General features: G+C 34.4%; 4 protein-coding genes and 2 non-coding genes across 7 annotated transcripts; all 6 read left to right on the forward strand.

The window, feature by feature from the left end:
- The first annotated feature begins 2,393 nt into the window (after positions 1-2,393).
- LOC130721684 (small nucleolar RNA Z107/R87) lies at positions 2,394-2,503 on the forward strand. Its single transcript, XR_009013603.1, has one exon. It is a non-coding gene; the product is annotated as a small nucleolar RNA Z107/R87 (small nucleolar RNA).
- Positions 2,504-2,578: 75 nt separating this feature from the next.
- LOC130721721 (small nucleolar RNA R30/Z108) lies at positions 2,579-2,679 on the forward strand. Its single transcript, XR_009013641.1, has one exon. It is a non-coding gene; the product is annotated as a small nucleolar RNA R30/Z108 (small nucleolar RNA).
- A 2,436-nt stretch (positions 2,680-5,115) lies between these two features.
- On the forward strand, positions 5,116-5,610 carry LOC130719807 (glutathione S-transferase T3-like). The gene has a single exon (XM_057570414.1). It carries the CDS (start codon positions 5,116-5,118, stop codon positions 5,608-5,610), a length of 495 nt encoding a protein of 164 aa, XP_057426397.1.
- A 7,338-nt stretch (positions 5,611-12,948) lies between these two features.
- On the forward strand, positions 12,949-15,944 carry LOC130716681 (pentatricopeptide repeat-containing protein At1g52640, mitochondrial-like). 2 transcript variants are annotated; one of them, XM_057566684.1, is made up of 3 exons: positions 12,949-13,094; positions 13,346-13,432; positions 13,895-15,944. In XM_057566684.1, exon 3 carries the CDS (start codon positions 13,982-13,984, stop codon positions 15,566-15,568), a length of 1,587 nt encoding a protein of 528 aa, XP_057422667.1. In that variant the 5' UTR covers positions 12,949-13,094; positions 13,346-13,432; positions 13,895-13,981; the 3' UTR covers positions 15,569-15,944. The 2 variants fall into 2 exon arrangements, with proteins under 2 accessions (XP_057422667.1, XP_057422666.1); XM_057566683.1 differs by lacking the exon at positions 13,346-13,432.
- Positions 15,945-16,787: 843 nt separating this feature from the next.
- Positions 16,788-18,180, forward strand: LOC130718577 (transcription factor MYB108-like). The gene is made up of 3 exons (XM_057569187.1): positions 16,788-17,063; positions 17,242-17,371; positions 17,475-18,180. The coding sequence occupies exons 1-3, from the start codon at positions 16,880-16,882 to the stop codon at positions 17,995-17,997; spliced, it is 837 nt and encodes a 278-aa protein (XP_057425170.1). The 5' UTR covers positions 16,788-16,879; the 3' UTR covers positions 17,998-18,180.
- A 4,613-nt stretch (positions 18,181-22,793) lies between these two features.
- Positions 22,794-23,573, forward strand: LOC130719808 (probable pectinesterase 68). The gene is made up of 3 exons (XM_057570415.1): positions 22,794-23,110; positions 23,221-23,410; positions 23,541-23,573. The coding sequence occupies exons 1-3, from the start codon at positions 22,794-22,796 to the stop codon at positions 23,571-23,573; spliced, it is 540 nt and encodes a 179-aa protein (XP_057426398.1).
- Positions 23,574-24,638: the final 1,065 nt, after the last annotated feature.

A 24,638-nucleotide genomic window follows, 5' to 3' on the forward strand; every position in this document is an offset into this window, starting at 1 on the left:
TTACGCCACAAAACTTGTTAGTGACGGAGTTTATGACAGAAAGTCATGTTGCTAATCTTGTGACATAATTTATGGTTGATAACAAGTTAATGATGAATTTGCATCGGTCTTGAAAAGATAATTCTGTTACAAACGATTCATAGGCGAAAGAGGAAATTTTCGTCTCTAGTTAGCAAATGAGATGTTAATAAATGGTGATGACACGTTCCGTCACAAATGGGTGGTCATGATTTTCTCATATCAGTTACCTACAGTGTTTTAAAACTCGGCTCGGTCATCGACTCGGTCGAGGTACTGAGTTAACGAGTTATTGGTCGAACCAGTGAGTCACTGGTCGGATTGCTTGACTCGATGCATATTAAAATTTTTAAAATTTATAATACTAATTAACATTAATTAATTAATTTATACTCCAAAAAACATATATTCATATTATATCAAAAATACATCCCAAAATATCAGGTTTTTTAACAACTACTATCTAAAAAACAACCTTGTGTAGAAAAAAAAGCATAACCTTGTGTTTTAAATTTTGATTTATTATGAACAAAAAGACATTTGAAGCCAAATCAAAAAAGCCATGTGAAAAGAAGCGACGTAAGCCAATACAATGCAGGAGATATATATATATATATATATATATATATATATATATATATATATTTTAATGAAATCCCACAAATGGGCCATGATAGAAATTGGACCCACTTATACTAACCCTAATATATATATTTTCCTTTACCCTCATTTTTCACTCATCTTCCATCATCTAAGCAGCAGCCGCACACCTCCTCTACTAACAGATCTATTTTTCTTTTATTTCATTGAACTACTGCAACTTGCAACAACATATCTGATCTGAGACAGGGTTAGAGCAAGGTGTGTGGTTGCGGTGGAGAAGACACAGGAACTAGTGAAGAAGTTTCATAATAGAATCTTATCATTTCATCTTCTCAACGACGACTTTCTCTTTGTTGAAGAGGGAGATCCGCTCCAAAAAATACAATCCGGTTAAACCATTGAACCGAGACACCGATTTTCACAACAACCCGGCCGAGTCAAACGATTTTCACCGGTTTGATTGCAAGTCCGATCCGATAACAAACTCGAACCGGTCATGTAACTGAGTCTCGGTCGGACCGGTTCGACCGGCCGATCCGAGCCGAGTTTTAAAACACTGGTTACATATGTATTCCATCACCACTTAGTTACGAAGACATTTTATAACATTAGCCATGGAAGTCTTAGTCATAAATTTTGTGATAGAATATTCAGTCACAAATTTTCAATACTTTTTATTTATCTAAAATTCAATTTAAATTAATACCAATGTTGAAGTGTAATGATCACAATGATTGATGAACTAGTTTGATCATTGTTATCTCATTATTTTGAAAAAAACTAAATTAATTTTCTGTCATGACAAATAATGACCAGACGTGAGTGTAAAATTATTCAACACTGAACGTGCATAAATTAAACTCAAATTATTTAAGTCTTCTTTAGAGATATTCTTCCTTGGGAACAGACCCAACAGCTCATATTTGGGCACATCCAATCAGAAAATTACATCTCATTAAAAAAACATGAAATGAAAACCACTTGTCAAATTTGAAAAAAAAAATAGCAAGAAAAGTTTTAGGCAGTTTTTCTCCTTACGCCGTCTTCTCCCCCATGTCTTCATGCAGTTCCAAAGTCCCACCTTCCTCTATTTTACTTCATTCCCTTCTTCCTCCTTGTTGGCTCTAACAAAAAGTCCCCCTGCTCTTATAAACTGGTCTCTCTACCATTTTTATCAACGACCATCTCTATCGAAGCAATTTACGAGAGTTATGATATATACACACCTCTCCACTTCTTTTCCACATACATTCTATTTATTTCTCTCTTCTTTATCAATCAAATCACATATCACATATCACATTTTTACTTTCTCTCTCCTTTCTTCCTATCTCTCTCTCCTTCCACCTCTACAAACCTCAAAAGTGAGATGTGAATATATAATTATCCAATTTACGAGCATTGATTTTATTTTGAAAAAAATTTAAATAAGGTTGACTGTTTTGATTGGTTGTGCTCAATGATGATGTGTTGAGTTTGCACCCAATTAAGTATTTCTCGTCTTATTTAAATAATCATATATAATTGCATCATAATAAGAAAAATAAGGTATGGGCTATGACAATTTTGTGGCCCAAATGACCCTATAGGCTATAACATTCACAAGCCACACTCTTCCTCTAAAACCCTAAAAATGTTTGCTATAAATTCACAGGATGTGCGCAATTTCACAGAACCACTGTGGAGGATCATTCAAGCGCAGCTTTCTCGTTTTCGCTCTAAGTCTTTCTGTGTTTACATTTTATTTTCATACTATTTTATTTTCTGAAAGAGATCGCAGTGATGACCACATAAAATTCAAGCTCAACAGACCGGAATGCACGGTTTCATCCATTTTCGGATGTTACTTTGCGTGTCGACAACCCCGCTGAACTGAGCGATCTCTTCCATTTTCCCTGTTTTCTTCTCCAATTTCCTTTAAATTATTATTATTATTTTCTGCATTTTTTGGGGAAGAGTTTTTCACGATGAGGATAGAAAAGCTCCCTCTTCTGAAATATCAAATTGAGGAAGTTCGCTGGCTGAATCGAACCATAAACTATTGCCACCACTGAGTGATCTCTTTCCCCCTTTTACTAGTTCTTTTCTCTGTTCACACCTAGTCATGCTAATTCTATTAACCCAATAAAGTTTTTTGAAGCTTATGCATTAGTTATTAGTATTTGAAGCTTTCTTTATCTAAGACGTAAGATCTCTACTAGGTTAGATATTGCTCAAGTAGTCGGATGATTTATATAAGATTTTGGTAGAGAACTTTGAAATATTTTTAAGAGAATCCTAAAGGAACCTAATGTGTTTTTATGTTTTGGAAGGTGTGTATTTATTGCTATGCCGTTTTCGGGTTTTGCAATTGTTGTCTACACATTTACATTAGTTAGAGAAGTGGTAAGTTTGTTCTAAAATTGTTTAGGTCAAACACCATAACATGCTAACATTCACTTCCCCTCTTTTACAGTGTCCTGTTTGAGGGACAGGGAAATCCTTATTTTGTTTGGATATTAAGGGAGAGGAGATTGAGATAATTAATTACATGAGATTCATGATTTTATGTCATCTTCTCAATATGTGAAGATTTTTGGTGAAATAAATGACGTTTTATAACTTTAACTTGACACTTCTCACACGCATCGCCCATCATCTAACCTAATTTTTAATGTTTTTATTTTTTGAATAAAAATGTCATTTTACATCAAAAATATTTTGATATAAAATATTATTTTATTTTAAAAGTAAAAATATTAAAAATTAGAATATTTGATGCATGTGATGGGTGTCTAATAAAGAAAGTTTTAAGTATCACTTGTCTTCAATCAAATTCTTAAAATATGAAGGAAGCATAAAGTCATGAGTTTCACATGATTAGTTTCTTAATCTCCTTTCCCTTCACAAGCAAATGAGGGAGCTCTCCTTCGCTCCTCTCAACTTTTCTCACATCTTTGTATCCAAAGTTATGCCTATCAAACATGCATGGTTGGTACTTGATCTAGAACTCTGATTTGGTAGTTAGAACTCCTATTTTGTGGTTGCGACTTGATTCAGTTCGATCTGGTTCACTTTGCATTTTTGATTTGTTTGAAAGGGAAAGAAAACATGTGAAAGGGAGGACAAGGAGAAGTCATGGAAGGGGAGGTTTGGTCGTGAAAAGGAGGAGAGGGAGAAAGAAGTTGAGTGGTAAGGAGAGGAGGGAGATCATGTGGTCATGAAAGGGATGAGAGGGAGAAAGAGGTTGAGTGGTATGGAGAGGGAGAAGGTGATGTCATAAAAGGGCGAACATGCTGAGATCACTTGTGAGGAGAGGTAGAGCGTGTGGTATAGGGTTTGTTGTGAGAAAGAGGAAGTGATTTGTTGATCTGTTTGCAAGGGGAGGTTTGGTCGTGAAAAGGAGGAAAGAGAGAAAGAAGTTGAGTGGTAAGGAGAGGGAGAGCATGTGGTCGTGAAAGGGATGAGAGGGAGAGAAATGCTGAGTGGTATGGAGAGGGAGAGGGTGTGGTCGTGAAAGGGCGGACATGCTGAGATCACTTGTGAGGAGAGGTAGAGCGTGTGGTATAGGGTTTGTTGTGAGAAAGAGGAAGTGATTTGTTGATCTGTTTGAAAGGGGAGGTTTGGTCGTGAAAAGGAGGAAAGAGAGAAAGAAGTTGAGTGGTAAGGAGAGGGAGAGCATGTGGTCGTGAAAGGGATGAGAGGGAGAGAAATGCTGAGTGGTATGGAGAGGGAGAGGGTGTGGTCGTGAAAGGGCGGACATGCTGAGATCACTTGTGAGGAGTGTGTGGTATAGGGTTGGTTGTGAGAAAGAGGAAGTGTTTGTTGATCAGTTTGAGACAAATTAGATGTTGGATCATTTTTTTTTTGACCATTTAGACCAAAAAAGATTTGTTGGATCAATTTTACCCTTGCAAATTATTTTTTTGTTCTTTGAGACCGAGATCAAACAAGAGAGTTGTAACTTACACAACAACTCAAAGTTTAAAACACATCATTGTTTACACACAATTTTCTTCTTCTCATAACATTCAACTACTTATCTAGTTTTCTTTTTTGTTTTCAATGAATCTGTTTTTATAAGCTTACATGAGTGTTTTGTAAAACAAACCACCACCTAATGGTGACAATCCTCCAAATCCACAATATTCGGTATTTCCACCACCACTGTCATACTATTTTCAAAACCAACCACTTTAGGCCGGTGACATTTCTCACAATCCATATCATTTTATGTATTCATCACCACCACCCAACTCGTGTAGGCCTCAAATTGGTGAATGTAAGTAGGAAGTACTTGAAACATAATATGAGCATACATTTGCGTCTGATGAGCCAGATTTTCTACTTAGGAGTCATAGAAAATATGACCCACGAAGAAATAGGGAGATATATCTTAAGAAAACACTAACATATGGAGTGTTGAAGAAGATACACTTATTCTTTAGACCTGACTCAACATTTCAAAGGATTTGTGGTGCAAAATGACCAAAAGTCAGAAAATTTTGCGTTATAATGGAAGAGCAGTATAACGAGTATCGCAAGATAGGTTTGTCTTCGAGGAAATCGCAATCACTGAAATCTCGATATCATCGATTGAATAGATCGGTTCAAGCATTTGTTGGCTGCTACAAGGAAGCTAACAATTATCATAAAAGTGGTTACTCGGAGAAGAATATCATGGATGAGGCGTGTGCATTGTATACTAAATATATCAATGGTGATTTCAAATGTGAGCATGCATGGCAGTTGTGGAGAGATGAATCAAAGTGGAAGGGAGAATTAATGTTCAACCATTCAAGGAGACATAAGCATTCTATTGATGGTGTGTACACATCATCTTCTAGCCCGAGCACGCTAATCGATTGTTTAAAATATGAGCATGCACAACCATCAACCCACTTAACTAGGCAGAAGGCAACAAAAAGAAAGGCCAAAGCAAAAACATCTAATGCATCTTCTAACTACATGGACCTTTCAAATTGGGAAGCTGGTGTGACTAAAAAATGAAATGATAAAAAAACTTCTTTTGTCAAATAAGAATGAAAATGTTACCATGTTTCATGAACTCCTTGTAAATGACACATCTGAGATGACTGAGAAACCAAAAGCAAATTATGTGTGACTAAATTAAGCGTCAACTAGGAAACTAGCTCCATAATTTGTCATTTTGTACTAGCTCTATATTGTAATGTTATTATTCTAGTTTGTCATTTTGTACTAGCTCAATATTATAATGTTATAATTCTAATTTGTGTACTAGTCAATATTATAATACCATTATTCTAATTTGTTGTTGTAAAAGTAGTTGTTGTAAAAGTAGCCATTGTAAAACTAATCCTTATTGAAACATTGCTAATCTTTTGTCGAAGTAGCTGTTATAAAAGTAGTTGTTGTAAAACTAGTCCTAATTTGGTTTGAATTTTTTGCATTACAGGTTCTAACAATGACATTAGTGTGTGAAACCAATCATACGTATTAAACCAATCTAACGTGTTAAACCAATATGTACATCACATATAAAATCATCACCAACTTCAATTAAGCAGACTTTCATCAATCAATATCTATCGTCATGAATGCTTTATCAATTGTTGCAGGGTTAAAGGTCATATTAATCCCTATGTTTGTAAAAGTGTTTGATTTTGGTTCTTTAGCAAAAAAATGACGTTTAGTGACGGTTTTTTTACAATTACTGGCGGTTTATAATACAATTACTGGTGGTTTTTTGACTGAGGGACCAAAATCAAACACTTTTACAAATACAGGGACTAATATGACCTTTAACCCATTGTTGCACTTTCCTTACGTACTTTGCGAGTTCGGTATCCTTAACTTGATATCCTAACTTTACTTTATTGATGACGAGTTGTGAATTGCTCCTCACGTTCAGGCCCATGTCCAAACTCCAAAGCCAAAGCCAATGCATGCCCAACTATGAGCGCCACATACTATGCTCTATTCATTGTTGCTTGTATTGAACTCAAGCTTTAGAGATTGTTCAATCAACATAATTCGATCCTTCCAAGATAATCATGGTGCTGAAACCCTTTAGATTGGTCGACCCGTCTACTGAGTGAGAAGATCAAAATCTAATCGGTCCCCACACCCGCTTAAGAGGTTAATTCTACTAGAGAAACGTTATACTACATAGGAATGCGTTGGTAGACTTAATAATTAAACCAATTACAAGATAGTCAACATGTTTCTCTCACTATGAATTTTGTATGAATCATTTTAAAGAAAACTGATTTCAGTCTCAAATCAATTTTGCTAGAAGTTAGAGAGGAGAGCTTCAACATTTAACATAATCAAGTCAAGTGTATGATTTAACAACTGGTCATAACATTACCCCATGAATTTTTTTTGTTTCATAAACGTATCCAAACTTAAATTACGTCATTTCCAACTCTCTTTTATCATAATTAATTTTACCAAATCAATTTCTTCAAAATTCTCACTCCTTATTGATTTCGGGAAGAGATTACAAACTCACAGATAGGGACTGATCCAGAGATTTAATGTTGTGGAGGCAATTTTTTTTTGTCAAAACATAAAAATTTGTAAATACGACTAGAGAATGCAATACACACATGAGTCTTTTGAAGATTCATGTCGGTACTACTTTCTTTGTTTGTAGTCTGAACGCTACATGACAAGAATAATATAGATTTTGAACAAAGCTCTTTTTTTTAAAATAAAAATGGTAGAACGGAGAGAAATGAATGAAAGAATAAAATCATTAATATAGACAGGGAGAAAAAAGAAGAAATAAATGAAGTACTCCCTCCGTTCAAAAACCTATTGTAGTTTAAGGTTATAAACAAAGTTTAAGAGTTCATTAATTGATGTTATAATTTAATTGAAATACCCTTATTAAATATGAGTTATATGAAAGAGAGAGAATGAAAATCATTGGTCAATTAATTAGTGATAATAAGTGGTAGTTGAGAGATACAATATTAAATGATGACATGAGTGAAAAAGAATTGTGGTAAAATGCATTGGATATATAAAACAACAATGATTTTGGAATAAAACAAAAAATTAAAATTACAATAGTTTTGGAACGAAAGAAGTAACAAATAGTAATGAAATGTGAGTATAGCAGAATAAAACTATTCACATTTTTAAACAATAAATAAGCATGGGAATGAAATTTTATATACAGATATTTGATTGAATTATATATAATAATTATAGATCAGTTATGAATAATGAGACTAAAGTCTTAGTCCACAAAGTTATTCATGGTGACTAATTAATTTACCAAGTAAAAAACATGGCAATTCAAGTGAGGAACGTGGGTGGGGGCACTTATAAAAATGTACAAGTATGTGGGGGCATTTGTATTTTAGTGAGGGTAATATATCCCTTATTATCATAAATCTATAGTATTACTAGTGCATTTTTTGAAAATATAGTGGGGGCATTTGACCCCATGGATGCACAACATACATCCGTCTCCGCTCGCAGACAACATTAATGTTGTTTTCTGTGGCTGGGAAATCATTCCGTGGGAGGGAAGACATGCTTAAATTTTATTGGTGCTTTGAAAAGTAAAAGCAGCCGACCTCAACTGATGAGTTATTGTTTTTGCTTGTCTATCAAGAAAAATGACTGCTTTTGGTCAAATATCGTATTACTTCCTTCTTATAAGTTCAGAGGTGTGCGCTGCCTTACTCCAATCATTCATTCATCTGCAAAGTCTCTATTGTTTGCTTTTAATTTTATCTTTTTCATATTCTCAACCAAAGAGATCACGTACGGTGACTCAACTGGAAAGCATGGTTCTTCCAAATTTATTATCATATATATGTTTCTTCTCCTTGTATTTTTGTTATTAACCGTATTATTATTTGCTTGAGAAAAGAGTTTTCAGGAGGAGAATATATAGGAACATTTCAACACTCCCCCTCTTCAATTTCAAGTTTTAACAGGAGAGGAAGTCCACTGGTTGATTTGAACCGTCAACCTTAGCTTCTCAAATCTCAATCATTGGTGTAGATGCAGTGGTAGTAAGTAACGACACTTTTTTTTAAACACATTTTTCAACCCACTGAATATGATTTAGTTTTTAAAATATTCATATTTTTTAAGAAGTGATAGTAATATGTTGACTATTAAAAATAAACTATTTTAAAAGAGTGCATTGCTAGGAGTCCTACACTCCTACTAATGGTAACAAACAATTTATGAAATGGATGTGAGTGATTTCAGATAGATGGTAAAAAAACAATTCATGTATTTATCTCCCTTCATAAATATTTAAAGAGTTTACATATTTAATACGGGTTGTCTAAATGACCCATGATAAAGTTTGGGTTAAATAATTCATCTTCCAATCACAATGAAGATAAGATGAAAGAGTTTAAGTTCTCATTAAACATGTTAAAAACGACTAAAATTAGATTCGTCATACACTTGTAACTTGAGTATGAATACTTTTCATAAAAATACATTTGTAAATATTTTGATATCTTCCCAAATCCTAAATTCTATGATAAGCATTTGAGACTAGTGATGACTTTGATATTGCCGACATTGGCTGATTATCTTGTTTAAGATAATGAGGCTCAATTACTGAGGCTTTTAAGTGTTATCCTTTGCTTTTATCAAATTTTTAGGGTTCTCTTTTTTGTTCATGTAATATGGGGTAAATCTGAATTAGTTCATCATACACTTGTAACTTGAGTGAGAATACTATTTCTAAAAATACATTCATAAATATTTTGATATCTCCCCAAATCCCAAATCCTATGATAAACATTTGAGGCCAGTGATGACTTTGATATAGCTGACATTGGCTGATTATCTTGTTTAAGATAATGACGTACTCAACTACTGAGGCTTTTAAGTGTTATCCTTTACTTTTATCAATTTTTTAGGGTTCTATTTTTTGTCCGTGTAATATGGGGTAAATTTGAATTGGTCCCTCTAAAATTTGTGCAATGTTTTGAATCCTTCCTAAAAAAGATTGACGTAAGACCATGTACAATGGTTTGTTTAAATTACACACTCTCAACACCACTTTTTCTCTTCCTAACACTCCACATCATCTTCTCTCTCCAATTCAACACTCTCTCAACTTCTACCCACTCCAATGGTTTTTCATTCAACACCCTACCCCACCACTTTTTTATTTCATATTTTTATTTAATTTTAAATTTTTGTTTTTATTATTTACATAAAATTACAATTATTGTTTATTGTTTTAAATTAAAACAATAAACACTTAACAATTAATTTTTTTTAAATATAGACAATAATTTATTGTTGGGATCCATTTCAAAACAAAGGCTAATAGAAAGATAATAAGATGGTGAGAGAGATAATAAGATGGTGAAAAACTTAGTTTTTTTTTTCTGTGTCCAAATCAAATGAACCAAGTCTCTATTTATAGAGGAAAAAAAGTTATGAATTTTGGCTAAAAAAAGTTTTCAATTTTTTTTTCAACAAGATAATTCAGTTTAAAATTTTTAAAAACAAAAAATCCGGCGGACGAATCAGAAGTCGCCACGCGTCCTAACCCAATCTCCACTCAGATTCTCTCTCCTGCCGACAGCACCTCACGCGCCCTGTCTGCGCGTGTCTCCCACGCGCCTGGCGTCCACCATTCAGAAGCTGCCACGTGGCACTGAGTACCCCTCTTAACTTTGTTGAACTCTCTTAACATCTCACTCCTCCACCTCATCCTCAACAAACCCTCAACAACCACTACAAACCCTTAACAACTCTCAACATCTCTCTCAACTCACCATTGCATATGGTCTAAGGAAAACCGATTGTGCTTACATGGCCTAATTTTTGCTTGCTCATTGGCCCCACATGTAAGTTCATTAATCCTAGTCATTGTAATGGTGTGACATGCATTTTTATTCCTTATAATATCACATTTGGTCATGGAGAAGAGATGGAGTTGTTTAATTAGCTTGGAACCCTAGACGTGTCTAAGGGAGGAGGAGAACATCTTTCTAGCTGGGCAAGCGAGGACGATGAGGCAATCAAAGTCGAAGGAGCCTTTAGAGTTGATATGTAGGCATGGAGATGATATGATATTGTTCACATTGAAGAATGTGAGGAATCAAGGGAAGCGTTTTTGGAGGTTTCCCAACTAAAAAGTTAGTTTGCAAATTTCAAAAATTCATTTATGCTCTGGTAGTATGTATAGTGTTTGAGATTATTTACATACTCATCTTTGTCTTTGTTGCGTGTTATTATGAAAAGGGGAGGACCACTTATTTTTTTGCTGGGATGAGGAAGTGTAACGGAGCAATCTTCAAAAGTGGATGATAGAGACAAGATTGGAGAAAAGATAGAAGATCTGAAGGACAAGAAGATTGCCAAGTTCAAGAGTTTTTTTTATAGGCAAATTTTAGTTGTTAATTGGTAGTGTTGAGTATGGCTCATAGGGGCAATGGGTTAGGTGCCCTCGGCGGTTCAGGGGTATTATTGTAATCTGAATCATTAGTATTCCTATATTGCTTGTAACACTAAAACCCTTATTGTATTAAGAACAAATCAATAAACAAAACTATATCTGCTCTCTAACCGCAGACGTAGGCAATTTGGCCGAACTGCGTGAATAAAACTTTTATGTGTTTCTCTCTGCTCTTGATTTGTAATCGTGTTGTTTTTCTAACAATTAGTAAATTAGTTCATTCGCCACTCTTCACCCTGCAAATTCCTTCATTTCCCTTAGGTCATCAAGTGAGCTACCCTTCCCAGCAAGTTAAAGAGTGAAGTGGAAAATGTTGTGTTGTTTGTTAGGAATAGCTTGGGTTGTTCTTTTTTTTTTTTCCACGAATAACTTGGGTTGCAACTGTGGAATTTAGTTCCATCACTCTTTGAAATGTAGTGGAGTGACGAATGAGGTGTAACATATTAGGCATATCTTCTATTGATCTCATGCATGATGCATGATGCATGTATGTGTTTTGATTGATAATCTGGTGTACCGAATACATTGAATTGTACTCTTGGAAGTAATGCATTTGAGTTTTACTTATATGCTTTCCTAATTTTATTAGTCCATTTGTAAAATTGACACAGTGGTTATGGTCCCTTTATTATAGTAAGGAGTCAGATATGATCCCTGTAAAATTGGAAAGAATCACATATGGTCCTTGTAAAACTGAAATTATGTCTTTAATCTCTATAAATTAGGAGTGAATTAGAATTGGTCTTTTTAATTTTGTTTATTGATTTTAGTCCCTAATATTAATAAAACATATGAAGTTAGTTCTTGTTGTTCATTTTGTGGCAGAATTTTATTATTAGTGGCGGTTTAAACCGCCTCAAAATGCACCACAAGACAAATCCGCCTATTTCATTAATGTTGAAACTAAAAACTATAAATTACTTTTAAAAGGACCCAATCCAATCACTCATATTTTATAGGGACTAAAAATATATAAGTTTTTATCACAAAGAAACTTATTCTTAATTTTAAAACTAGATAATCACAAAGATTAAGGGTTGTCTCAATGACCCATGCGAAAGTTTGAGTTAAATAATTAATTATTTAATTACATTGAAGATAAGAGAGTTATAATTTTTAATTTTATTTACTAGTTTATTTATAAAAAATCTTATTAGTAACCCACATAGGTTATTTAAACAACGAATATGAATAATTATTAATTCACACCTCAAAATGAGGTGAAAATTTTGAGGTGGAAAGAGGTGGAGGAGGAGAGAGATAAGAAGAAAATAAAAAGTAAGAGAGAGAAAGTAAAAGATGTAATAGATGATAAAAAGAGAGATATAAATAAAAATAGGTGGAAATGAAATGTATAAAAAAAGAGGTGTGTATATAACATTGTTGTTTAAACAACCCCTTATTTTACTGATATGAAATATTATGTATATTTCTCTCTTCATAAATATTCAAAGAAAAAATTCACATATTTAATACATGTACATAAAGAGATAAACACAAAATTGCAATTGCTAGAAGTATCAGATCACATTGACTAGACATATGACCAAACATGTGTTTATATAGGATAGAACAACCCTCAATTCTTGAACTAGCTTTTGGACTGAGTTACATCTCTCTAATTCTAATATGATATTAGAGCATAACGTAGATTTTCCTCAATACTTGAGCTAGCTTTTATATTGAGTTAGACATTCCTAATTCTAATTCTAATATTAATTAAGGAAAATTCAAGGAGTTTATAATTGAGAGAGGATCTTAATCCATTAAACTAACATCTATATCATTCTAGTGATTTACCATATGCACCCGATGCTTGTAATGGAAGACAACACTTTACTTACAGAAGTAATTTTCCTTGCAATTTACCCTTAAGGGCTTAAATTTAGTTCTTCTTGCTTGACCCATCGATGGACAATTTTTCACTAGATCCATGTTAGATAACATTACTGCTTGGCTTCACTCTTTAACAGTGGCCCTCTCGTTTTCTCTCTCGAGAACTAAACACGCTCACTCAAATCTCTTTCACCTCCTCCATGAGCTGAAGCTTCAGGTAAGAAAATCCTTACCCACAACCTTTTCTTCTGTTCTCCCCCAGTTTTATCGTAGTTGCATTGTTCACTGCTTCAAAAAAAAGAGTTTAAAAATTAGATTTCAATTTCCAAACTAATTCTATGGTTCAGTAGAAATTCGGTTTCATGACTTTCATCTATATGAATTTGATTGGAATCCCCCAATTATTTGACATTTTAAGCCCAAAATCCAAAGTATTTGACAATAATTTTTCCTATACATAATCTCAAGGGTTGGTTTAGTGGAGGATGACAGAGTCTAATACCTGCCGCTGGCCTGCAAGTTCAAACCCCACTACTCCCCTTGGGCCCGGGTCAGGTAAATATAAGTATTTTGTAAGTCTTATTTCAGCCCGACAGCTTTTTTTGCCTTGGACTGAATTGAGGCACCATCCCCTCATCCTAAATTTTTCTTAACCAAAAAATAATAATTTTTCCTAAATCAGAGCTAGAACCAAATTAAAAGTATAGCTTTTAGCCTTTTACTTGTCTGGGCTTGTATAATAGGCCTGTGGTAGTTGATTAGCAATTCATGGTTTTATTTACGTTGAGGCTGGGTTATGTTCTTTACCCTATTGTGCTACTTTTTGTAGGATCTTATTCATATTGATATTCTTCAATTAATTGATATTACAAGCCATCCTTAGCTGCTAAGTGCCATATGTCTCTGGAATTTATGTTTTAGATGTTGAATATAGGTTGAAACTGACTTGTTCTATGATAAATGTGTCTTCCATAGTTGCAATAAAATAAAATGTCTTTTACTTTGATGTCTACACAGGGAAGAATACAATTGGAAAATGTTGGACTGAAGGTGATTTAACCAAGTGCTGATTCCCTGTGCTTGAATTGATATCTTACTGTCACAATGTCCAAAACCAAAATGGCTATGCAGTCACTCTTCTCTAAATATAAAGTATTAACCTCTTCCTGTTGCCCTCTTGTCCAACACAAGCACTACTGCTATCCCTTTCACTCTTTCCCAGCCCCACAAGTGTCCGGCCTGTTATTACCGGACCTTGTGAATGAGATATCTCGTGTAGTCAGTGATCACCGGTTCCCTCACCATGATCTAGAACTCTCTCTCAATCCATTTTCAGCACAAATGTCCACCGATTTAGTTGAACAGGTTTTGAAAAGGTGCAATAAGCTTGGCTTCTCAGCCCACAGATTCTTTCTTTGGGCTAAATCAATTCCAGGTTTCCAGCATAGTGCTGAGAGCTTCAGCATTTTGGTAGAAATCTTAGGAAGTTGTAAACAATTTGCTATACTCTGGGATTTTCTTGTAGAAATGAGAGAGTCTTCTTGTTGTGAAATCAAGAATGATATCTTCTGGCTCATTTTCAAGGCATATAGCCGGGCTAATTTACCGGATGGCGCAATCCGGTCTTTCATTAGAATGGATGAATTTGGAATTAACCCAACTATTCATGATTTTGAGAAGCTTTTGTACTTTTTATGTAAAAGGAAGCATGTCAAACAGGCTCAGAATTTTTTTGATCAAGCTAAGAGTCGTTTCATGTTAACTGCTAAGACTTACAGCATTTTGATAAGTGGATGGGGTGAGATTGGTGATTCAGGGAAGGCACATGAGCTGTTTCAATCAATGCTTGAGCAAGGATGTCCTGTGGATTTGCTTGCATATAATAGAATTTTAGACGCCCTCTGCAAAGGAGGTCGTGTGGATGAAGCTACAAATATTTTTCATGATATGCTGTCAAAAGGAGTTGAACCAGATGCTTTTACTTACTCAATATTCATTCACGCGTATTGTGATGCAAATGATATACATTCAGCTTTCAGGGTTCTTGATAAAATGAGAAGATGTAGACTTTTGCCAAATGTGTTTACATACAATTGTGTTATAAAGCGGCTTTGTAAGAATGAAAAAGTGGAAGAAGCTTATGAATTGTTGGATGAAATGATTTCAAGAGGAGTAAAACCAGACACTTGGAGTTATAATGCAATACAAACTTACCATTGTGATCATTGTGAGGTCAATAGGGCTCTAAGGTTAATGTCTAGAATGGAAAAGGATAATTGTTTTCCTGATCATCATACATATAACATGGTGCTCAAATTGCTGATTAGGATAGGAAGGTTTGATAAGGCAACTGAAGTTTGGGAGGACATGGGGCATAAAAATATTTATCCATCTGTCTCAACATATTCTGTCATGATTCATGGTTTTTGTAAAAAGAAGGGAAAGGTAGAGGAGGCATGTAAGTACTTTGAGATGATGATTGATGAAGGAATACCACCTTATGTTACTACGGTTGAAATGCTGCGGAATCGCCTCTTGCGTTTTGGCCTTTTGGATCGCATTGAAATACTTGCTGATAAGATGAGGCAGGGAACTTCATGTTCAATCCATGAATTGGCAAATATTATGAGTGGTGTTACAGTTGCTCATAATGCTTTAAGGCATGATGAGATGGACTCCGAAAGTGACTGAAGAAGTGGCTAATAAGTGTACCCGCCTATTTTATCATAGCTGAGCGCACCATGAAGATTCTATTTCTTTGGGGGTAATGGTTAACTGATGTGTTTTACAGTGCTGGATATGACAAATTATTCTTATACCATGAAGATATTGATGTATGTGTATCAAGTATCAGTGTAGCAACTAGTAGTAAGGTAACTTATTGCTCTTTAGCTGCAAAATAGCTAGAAAACTTTTAAATTTGGCTTAACGGCCATGGCGGCTAATCTATTCTTATTTTTTATTTCATGCTATCACCGTCTTGGCAGCTAAATGTAGTCTGCAGCTAAATACTCTTTATTAGGAATTTAAACACTTAGTCAAAGTTTACAGGCACATAGACACTCATCCAAAGAAGCATCTGAGATTACTCTTTATAAGATGGTTTGTGATCATTTGTTTACTTCTTATAAGATAGTTTATGGTCATAATGCAGTTTTACCTATTATTTAAATTGCAACTTGTTAGCCCAAATAGTCACAAGACTCAATATGGTCTCGGATAATCTAAAAGTTTCATAACCAAGTGAATATCATGTTAGTCCATCACAATAACTAAAACTAAAAATTGATCTCGTTCAATAGTGAGCCACCGATTGGAACAAAGCCGACTTATTAAACAATTGCAAAGCTACTAAAGTGTAGTAATCATCTTATAAAACTTTCACAAAAGCTTCATTAAAGTCCAATACCTCAATTACAGGTTTTACCATATCTATAAATACATATTTAATAGTTTATTTAGAGATGCATTACTCATTTTGAAATCGTGAGTGTTATAGTACGTTTTACAAATACATCTCATTGTACTTTGCCAATCTCCACCCCGCCTACATCCACTGTACGTGTAAAGAATCTAAAGATCATACACACAACTAGTCCTTAAAAATATTATTATTTGTAAGCTTGTTCTATGTATATGCGCGTGTGAAAGTCAAAGGGTCAACTCCAAGTAGAAAGGTCAAAATACTTGAGAGGAAAAACTAGTTTAATGTCCTATTGTCAATTAACAATTCTACACCCTGCAACTATTCAGCGATCTTGGCAGCCCCAATTCTCTTTTAGTTTTGACAAATACTAGGTCCTTAAACTTTAAGTGCACATCCTCCTAAATCCAATGTCAACTTCAGCGCTGACCTCTCTCTATATAAACAACACCTTCTCTTGCATATTCTTAACCGAATAAACTAAAACATTGTTTCACTACCACCTCTCTCTTTGTTGCTCTTAGTACTCCAAAGCCAACAAAAAACCAGAAGCAATATACAAGTTAATTGAGTGTAACATGGAGACAGCGTACACTCACGTGATGAGAAGTTTATCAGATTGTGGCTCATCAGCAACATGTGGAAGTGAAGAGCAAGCTGCAATAAGGAAAGGTTCATGGACAGAGGACGAGGATTTTCTTCTTACCAACTTCGTCTCCATCCATGGCGAAGGTCATTGGAACTCCGTCGCTCGCTGCTCAGGCAAGCACTCAACATCTTTTTTCCTTGAATTAATTCTGACACTCAGAAACTAATTACATAATTTTTGAAAAAATTGATTTTGACTTTATGATCAATTACTCGTTAGTGGGATCATTATATAACTAAACATCTTGGCATGCACCCTGGCTAATGTTTGATTATATGTTTTTAATTTCAGGTCTAAAGCGAACAGGCAAAAGTTGCAGACTAAGATGGTTGAACTACTTGCGTCCAAATGTTAGACGTGGGAACATCACCCTCCAAGAACAGCTCTTGATTCTCGAACTCCATTCGCGCTGGGGCAATCGGTATGTATACATAATTAACAGTGATGAATTCATTAAGATTATATGTTAAGTTGATCAAACTATAACATGATTAATATTAATGTGTGTTGTATGTAAATTGAAGGTGGTCTAAAATAGCAGAACAATTGCCTGGGAGAACAGACAATGAGATAAAGAACTATTGGAGGACCAGGGTTGTGAAGCTGGCTAGGCAACTCAAATGTGATGTTAACAGCAAACAGTTCAGGGACGCGTTGCGTTTCGTGTGGATGCCGCGCCTCATGGAAAGGATCAATGCCTCTACTGGTGGTTCTTCCAATGATCAAACCACCTTCTGCAGCAACACTCAAGCACACAGTGACTCTTGTGTGATGGCTAACCCCCAAATGTTGTTGGAGGTTTCATCTTACTCATCAGGGGTTGAAAATGTCCAACCTCCTTCACTGTCAGAATCAAGCGTGTCTTACAATTTAATGGGTGGTGCTGGTAGTAATAATTGGTCACCAGATAGTGCAGAAATGGGGCAATTCAATTACTCTGACAACATGCAAGCATTTGAACCAGGCAATGGTTTTGGTGGTGTAGATAATTTGTGGACGGATGAAAACATTTGGTTCTTGCAGCAGCAGCTTGCTGATGATATTTGAATTTTGATCCAGTCTTTTTCACACTTAGGCATTTATTAACAAGTTCTAAGATATGATATTAAGTAACACATGAATTAATGGCATTATGTTAGTAACAAGCTAAATTGGATTGATGACATTGTTGAGTAACTGGTGATGATTGATTGTTTGTAATTTTTCCACTCTTACATGATGATAATACATTGTCCCACGAAATGAGAGACTAGTTGTGTAGCTCATTCTTCTAATCACCATTATTAATAAGGTTTTGTATACTATGGATTAAGAAAAAAAATAGTTTACAAATTAAAAAGACTTCTTTGCAAATTGATTTTTAACACATAAGGATCAAACTTTGTAAATAAGCTATACTAAATATTACATTTTAATACAAGTAAAAATACGGTTCATGAGTGTATGAGCTTCGTTGTTCACGGTAGCACTCCTCTATTAATAAGGAGTTTGGTTTGCTTCTATGGAAACAGAGAAAATCTAATCAGGAAATTGAAATTACTAGCAAGCTACATGTTGCAAAGACGTACGTGTATGGGTTGACCTTTGCTATGTTTATATTTTGAATTCTTCCTTAGTGGTGTCGTGTTTTGGATTGTAATCAATCTAGAAACAAGAGAATAAAAAACGTGATGGAGGTTTGAAATTAACAAATTGAGTAACAAGACTGGGATCTATGTATCATTGTTACCTTAATAATAATATATTAATAACCAAAAAAATAATAATATATTGGTTTAAGTTCAATGGGTTTCTCATTAGAAGCACTAAGTGCCGCAACCTTTGAAACCAGCGCCTTCAATTCTTCAATATTTGATATTCAGAGTCTTGACTCCTTCACACGTGATTTGGCAGTCAACTAACTTTTTGTTCTTTTCTTTGCTTTTGGATGTCGCATGTTGTGTTAGTTACATGTATGGTCATAGATGACCTCATAAAACAACACTGTTTTTTCGACTGAATAAATTATTATAAGGAGTAAGGACACTGTTTTTTTAATTTGTTATACTTGGCTTCACTTGACTTAGGAAGGTCCCACACTAATTGTGGTGTCTCAACTAAAGAGAAGGGGAGATGATGGAAATGGTGTTCACACTTATTTGAAAACCCGGCTAAGCTGATTTTTTTTTTACAAAGGGAAAAAGCATGTAATTGGTGTTCAATTAGGTTTACTTAAAACAAAACATGCACGTAATTTTAATTTTATATTCATTCAATTTCAGATCTGATTAATTGATTGTATATTGTTAATTTCTGTTTAAAATATTATATACATAAAGAAGGTCGTGCTGCCTGCACTGGTTTGGGAACAATGGATGACTACGACGACGCGATGACAACAAGGAAAGAGATTATGGTGCTTTCAGAGGAGTTTTCAAATCCTTATGACATCATGAATTGGGCCAGAAGTAATATCATGGTAGGAAAATGACTTATTTTGGAGTACGGCTGCTCATTTTGACATTGCAACTCAGATTTCAGCTAGAATGCATCCTTAGCTCTTGTAGATGAAGGTTTGATCCATTTTTTTGGTTTCTTTAACTTATTTTTAACTCCTTTTTTTTGAACGTTGTTTTTATCTTTTAATCCCCTTGAGGAGAGTGTATTCCTTAACTATATCTTTATCAATATATTTATTACATTTTTTTACTTTAAAAAATATTATATTTTATTGCCGAAAAAATTAAAGAAAGAAACTTAAGAGTTAAATTTTTTGGAAGTCCTTTTATATGAATATTATTTAGGACATTGCTTCGGTACCCATTGAAAATAAGAGGATATAGTACCCAATAGTTCATTTTTTACCATACAAAGAATTAATTTGTAAATTTTAAAAAGTTTATTGGGGAGAGAACATGACTAAAAGGTATGGAACCCTTCACTTTTAAAAGGGTACCAAAGAAATTGTCTATTATATATTTATATATGGAGTTCATAATTGTTGATGAATGTTTTAAGAAAAATAATTGTTGATGAATAATTGGCAAAAAAGTTTTTTTTTTTAAGTTTTTATTGTTGAATTATTGGGCTTCGAGCCCAGCAAATTAAAGAACAAAATTGATACAAAACGGGCTACATTGGAGACAATCAAACAAAACAGAAATTGAACAAATAGATGGAAGGAAATTTATGCTTTCAAGAGCATTAGCCTTACTTTCTCTGAATCATGGATCTACCTTGTTAGATTGAATCATGCGAATATGGTTAGCACAAGAGTGAGACCCTTGTACCTTGTTTTTATAAAAGTTATAAGTTAAGTGGAGCAAGACATATCTAAAGAGGGGCTTATAGCGGCCATGACTTCCCCTCGAATTTTGATTTTTCCTATTGATAATATATATTTTATATAGAAATGTTCTCATAATATAGTTAATGTTTTAGATTTTGTGTCAACAACTAAATATCTTTTTCAAGAATCAAGAGATAATGAATATCATTTTGTAGTGTTCATCAAGTTGAAGTTCCTGACATGAAAGTCTCTTATTTTATAGAGAATTGTTATCATATATAAGAAGATGAAAATTTGGAACATCATTATATAATAGATATTTTATACTATCATTAATTTGCAATTATCTTAATTAAATAGAACATTTAATGTTGAGACAGTGAAACTTCTTATACTTAGTCAGACTTTAGATAGTAAGAAAAATTTTAAATCATTTGATAATGAAAAAATCTGTAAGCTTGTTAAAAAGAAAATTATGCGGATGTTTTTTTTTCTGACCTGGAGAATATAATTTATTATTTCAGTTATAATTGACATGTTTCTCAAGATCTTAATTTAAGAAAAATGTGTAGTTTATCCGAGTTTAACTGAAGGTTAATCAAAATTGAAAAAATAATAATATTTTCACTTGTCGATAAATTGATACATCTTGTTTTAACATGTCTCAACAACTTCTACATATCGAGATTTTTTCTAAAATGAAAGTTGTTAAGACTCGGTTTTGCAACAAGATCGAATATAACCTTATCATAAATTTATTAATCATATATATTGAGAGAAAAATTATTTTAAAGATCATTATTATGTAATAATAAATAAAATTAGTACTATAAAAGAACGAAGAGTTAACTCCTTCCACATTAATTTTTTTATTAGTATGTAAGATTGAGATTTTCTTAGAGCATCTCTAATGCAAGGTTCTTAGTTCTTATTTTGAAGTTAAGAACTAAGAACTAAGAATTTTACCATTTGAGGTGCTGACATGGACTCCTTAGTTCTTAAAAATAAGAACTCAGTTCTTATATAAGATGTTTTGCTTTTTGAGTTCTTAGCTTAAAATATTAATTATTTCTCTCTCATCCAAATTACTTTATGAGTTTTGTTTTATTACTTTATGGAAAAAAAAGTATAAATAATGTGGTTGATGAGACCAAATGATAGAGCTGTCAATACGGGTCAGTCCGGCCCATATGGGTCAGCCCGTATGGGTTGGGTTGAAAACGGGTTGGGTTGTGTCAACCCGGGGCCTTAACGAGCCAGGAAAATATGAACCCAACCCGGCTCGCTACGAGCTCGCGGGTTGGCGGGCTGGCTCGCGGGTTGGGTGAAACAAATATAAAACATAGATAAATTGGATTAGAAAATGTTTTAAAAAAATAATTTCACAAAAATACTTGAAGAAATTGGTAACAACTCATAAGAAAGAGGTTTATCAACCCATTAATTTGTATGTCACATTTGAAATATAGTAAAGTAACTTTTTGGTTACAAAATATAGTAAAATAATTTAGTTGACAAGATTTAAAAATACAATTATTTTACTGTCACATTTAAAATAAGATAAATAATAGAATAACAATAAATAAAACACAAAAAATTGTCTCAAATTTAAAGAAATGAAAATTTCCATTTTTCTATCTAAAAGTAATCCATAAAACTAACCTTAAATTAAAGACAAATAAAATAATTGTTTTAATAAAAAATAACTCTAACCCGACGGGTTGGCTCGCTTGACCCGCGGGTTGACCCGTTTAACCCGCGGGTTAAACGAGCCGGGTTGCACTAACCCGAGTTCTATTCGAGCTGGAATTTAACCAACCCAACCCGGCTCATTTAGCCAACCCGTCGAGCCAACTCGACGGGTTGGAACCCATATTGACAGCTCTACCAAATGAATAGTAGTAAGAACTAAGAACTAATAACTCATGGTTGGAGCAAAATTACTTAAGAGTTGCTTAAACACATGTGGCAATACGGGCCCATATAAATAGTGTTAAGAACTAAGAAATAAGAACTAGCATTGGAGATGCTCTTAGGCAAATGGGACATCAAACCTTAAAGCAAGCACAACTCTGTGGTGTGATCAACATGCTACGTAAGCCTGATGCAATAAAACCCAAATAAATTAAAAACAAACTCCTATGTACCCACAACCCCCATATCTGTTGATATATAGAATGAGTTTGGTGATAAACTGGCCCTGTGAGGCTGTGACCACTACATTTTGTACTTTTAAAAATGGAATACAGCTATGACCTTCGCCAATTTTCTTCCAATTCATCCCCAATGGAGGCCAATGCGCCTTACACATTGATGATATAGTTTGAGAATTGGGGCCCCAAACTCCTTCTTCAACATCGTACCCTATGAGTCTCTGATTTTGTTCTAGAAAATGCTTAGTCCCCACTACATATTAGGTCCTTTCTGATCAAAAGAGGGGCCAAGAACAAAAATAAATAAATAGGCCATTTTGTGTGTGTGTGTGTGTGTATGCACTTACTTGCATTTTAAATTATAATCAAGTGCTAGCTTGGTCTTGAAATAGCAAGTTTAGTATCACTAGCTTTACCTTACCATGATTCTGAAAATCCATTTCCATGTCATTTTATTTCTTCTTTCATCGTTATACATCACTACTACCAGCTCAGACGATTTTGACAAGTGGATATCTTGGAACGTCAAGAGTTATCATCAGAAAAAGACCGTTTTGGGAACCAAATGGAACTTGGCTGCACCAGATTTGAAACTGAGGCAGGCTGAGAGTGACAAAGTTAGAATTACAGTTAGCCAAGATGGTGCTGGTGATTTCAAAACCATTACAGAAGCTATTAATAGCATTCCGCCGCGAAACACTAGGAGAGTCATAGTGATGATTGCCCCCGGTGTTTATAGGTATGTAGTACACGTTGAATTGAAATTTGTCAATGTTGGAGATCACAATTCATAGTGTGTTACAAAGAAATTAATTAACTTGGTATGATGATTAATTAATTGATTTTTAGGGAGAAAGTGATGATCCCAAGAACATTGCCATTCATTACATTCTTAGGGGATGCTTTGGATCCACCAACCATTACTGGAAATGATACAGCTTCTGTCACTGGAAGCAATGGAGCTCCATTAGGGACATTCCGGAGTGCAACTGTTGCTGTGGATGCTAGTTATTTTATTGCCATCAACATCAAATTTGAGGTACATAAATGTAAAGAACAAACAAGCAATTAAGAGAATTTTCTGAATTATAGTGGATAACAGTACCAGTATAGAGTACGTGGGTAAACTTTTCTATATTTCTGTATGAAATTTCTTACAATGGATGTAGAGTTTCTATGGAATGGAAATAACTAAAAGATAACAACACTCAGAAGAGACACAGAGACTAGACTAGAGAAGAGAGGTGAGTCCACAATATTCCCCACCCTCTCTCATTCCCCCAACCATGCTTATATCCCTCTCAGCCACACACGTAATCCCTCAATTGAGAATTGGTTATTTTCTCTCTAGTGCTTCTTCTCAATTTCTGTTTCTCATTGTCATGTGCCACGTGACCCACCTCTTTGTCTATTATGCCCTTTTCATTAATTCCTTCTTCATTTGTTTCCCCTGACTTCATAACATTTCCTTCCCCATTAAAAACAACCTTGTCCTCAAGGTTGAAGTCTGGATAAGATTGGTTGAATTCCTTAGCATCTTCCCATGTTGCTTGTGTAGAGTCTAGTCCTTCCCATTGGATCAAGACTTGAAAAATTTGTTGAGAGCCTCTGATGATGGTTCTAGTGTCTAATACTAACTGAGGGTATAAAACAGGGCCTACTTCATTTGTTTTAAATGGTAGAGGAACATAAGATATGTGGTGTCCTCCTCTGCATTGTTTCAGCTGTGAAATATGAAATACTGGGTGTATTTTTGCTGAAGGAGGAAGCAGTAACTTGTAGGCAACCTGTCCAATTTTCTGCACAATTGGAAATGGTCCAAAATACTTGAGACCCAATTTCTGATTCTTCCTCAATGCCACTGAATGCTGTCTATAAGGTTGTAATTTGACCAACACCAAGTCACCTAATTGAAACTCTTTATGCACCCTTTTCTGATCAGCATATTTCTTCATAGTTGCCTGGGCCTTTAACAAGTTTCCCTTTAATTGAGACAAAATGATATCTCTTTGCAGAAGCAATTCCTGTAAGGATGGAAGGTCTTTGGCATCTTGAACATATTTAGAAATAGTGGGAGGGTCCCTTCCATAAACTACCTTGAAGGGAGTCATATTCATACTACAATGGAATGAAGTATTATACCAATATTCAGCCCATGGGAGTGCCTCAGTCCAGCTCTTGGGTTTCTCAAAAGTGAAACACCTCAAATACATTTCAATACATTTGTTTACAACTTCAGATTGGCCATCAGATTGAGGATGGTAGGC

Source organism: Lotus japonicus, chromosome 5 (genome assembly GCF_012489685.1).
Source record: "Lotus japonicus ecotype B-129 chromosome 5, LjGifu_v1.2".
Classification (NCBI taxonomy): domain Eukaryota; kingdom Viridiplantae; phylum Streptophyta; class Magnoliopsida; order Fabales; family Fabaceae; genus Lotus; species Lotus japonicus.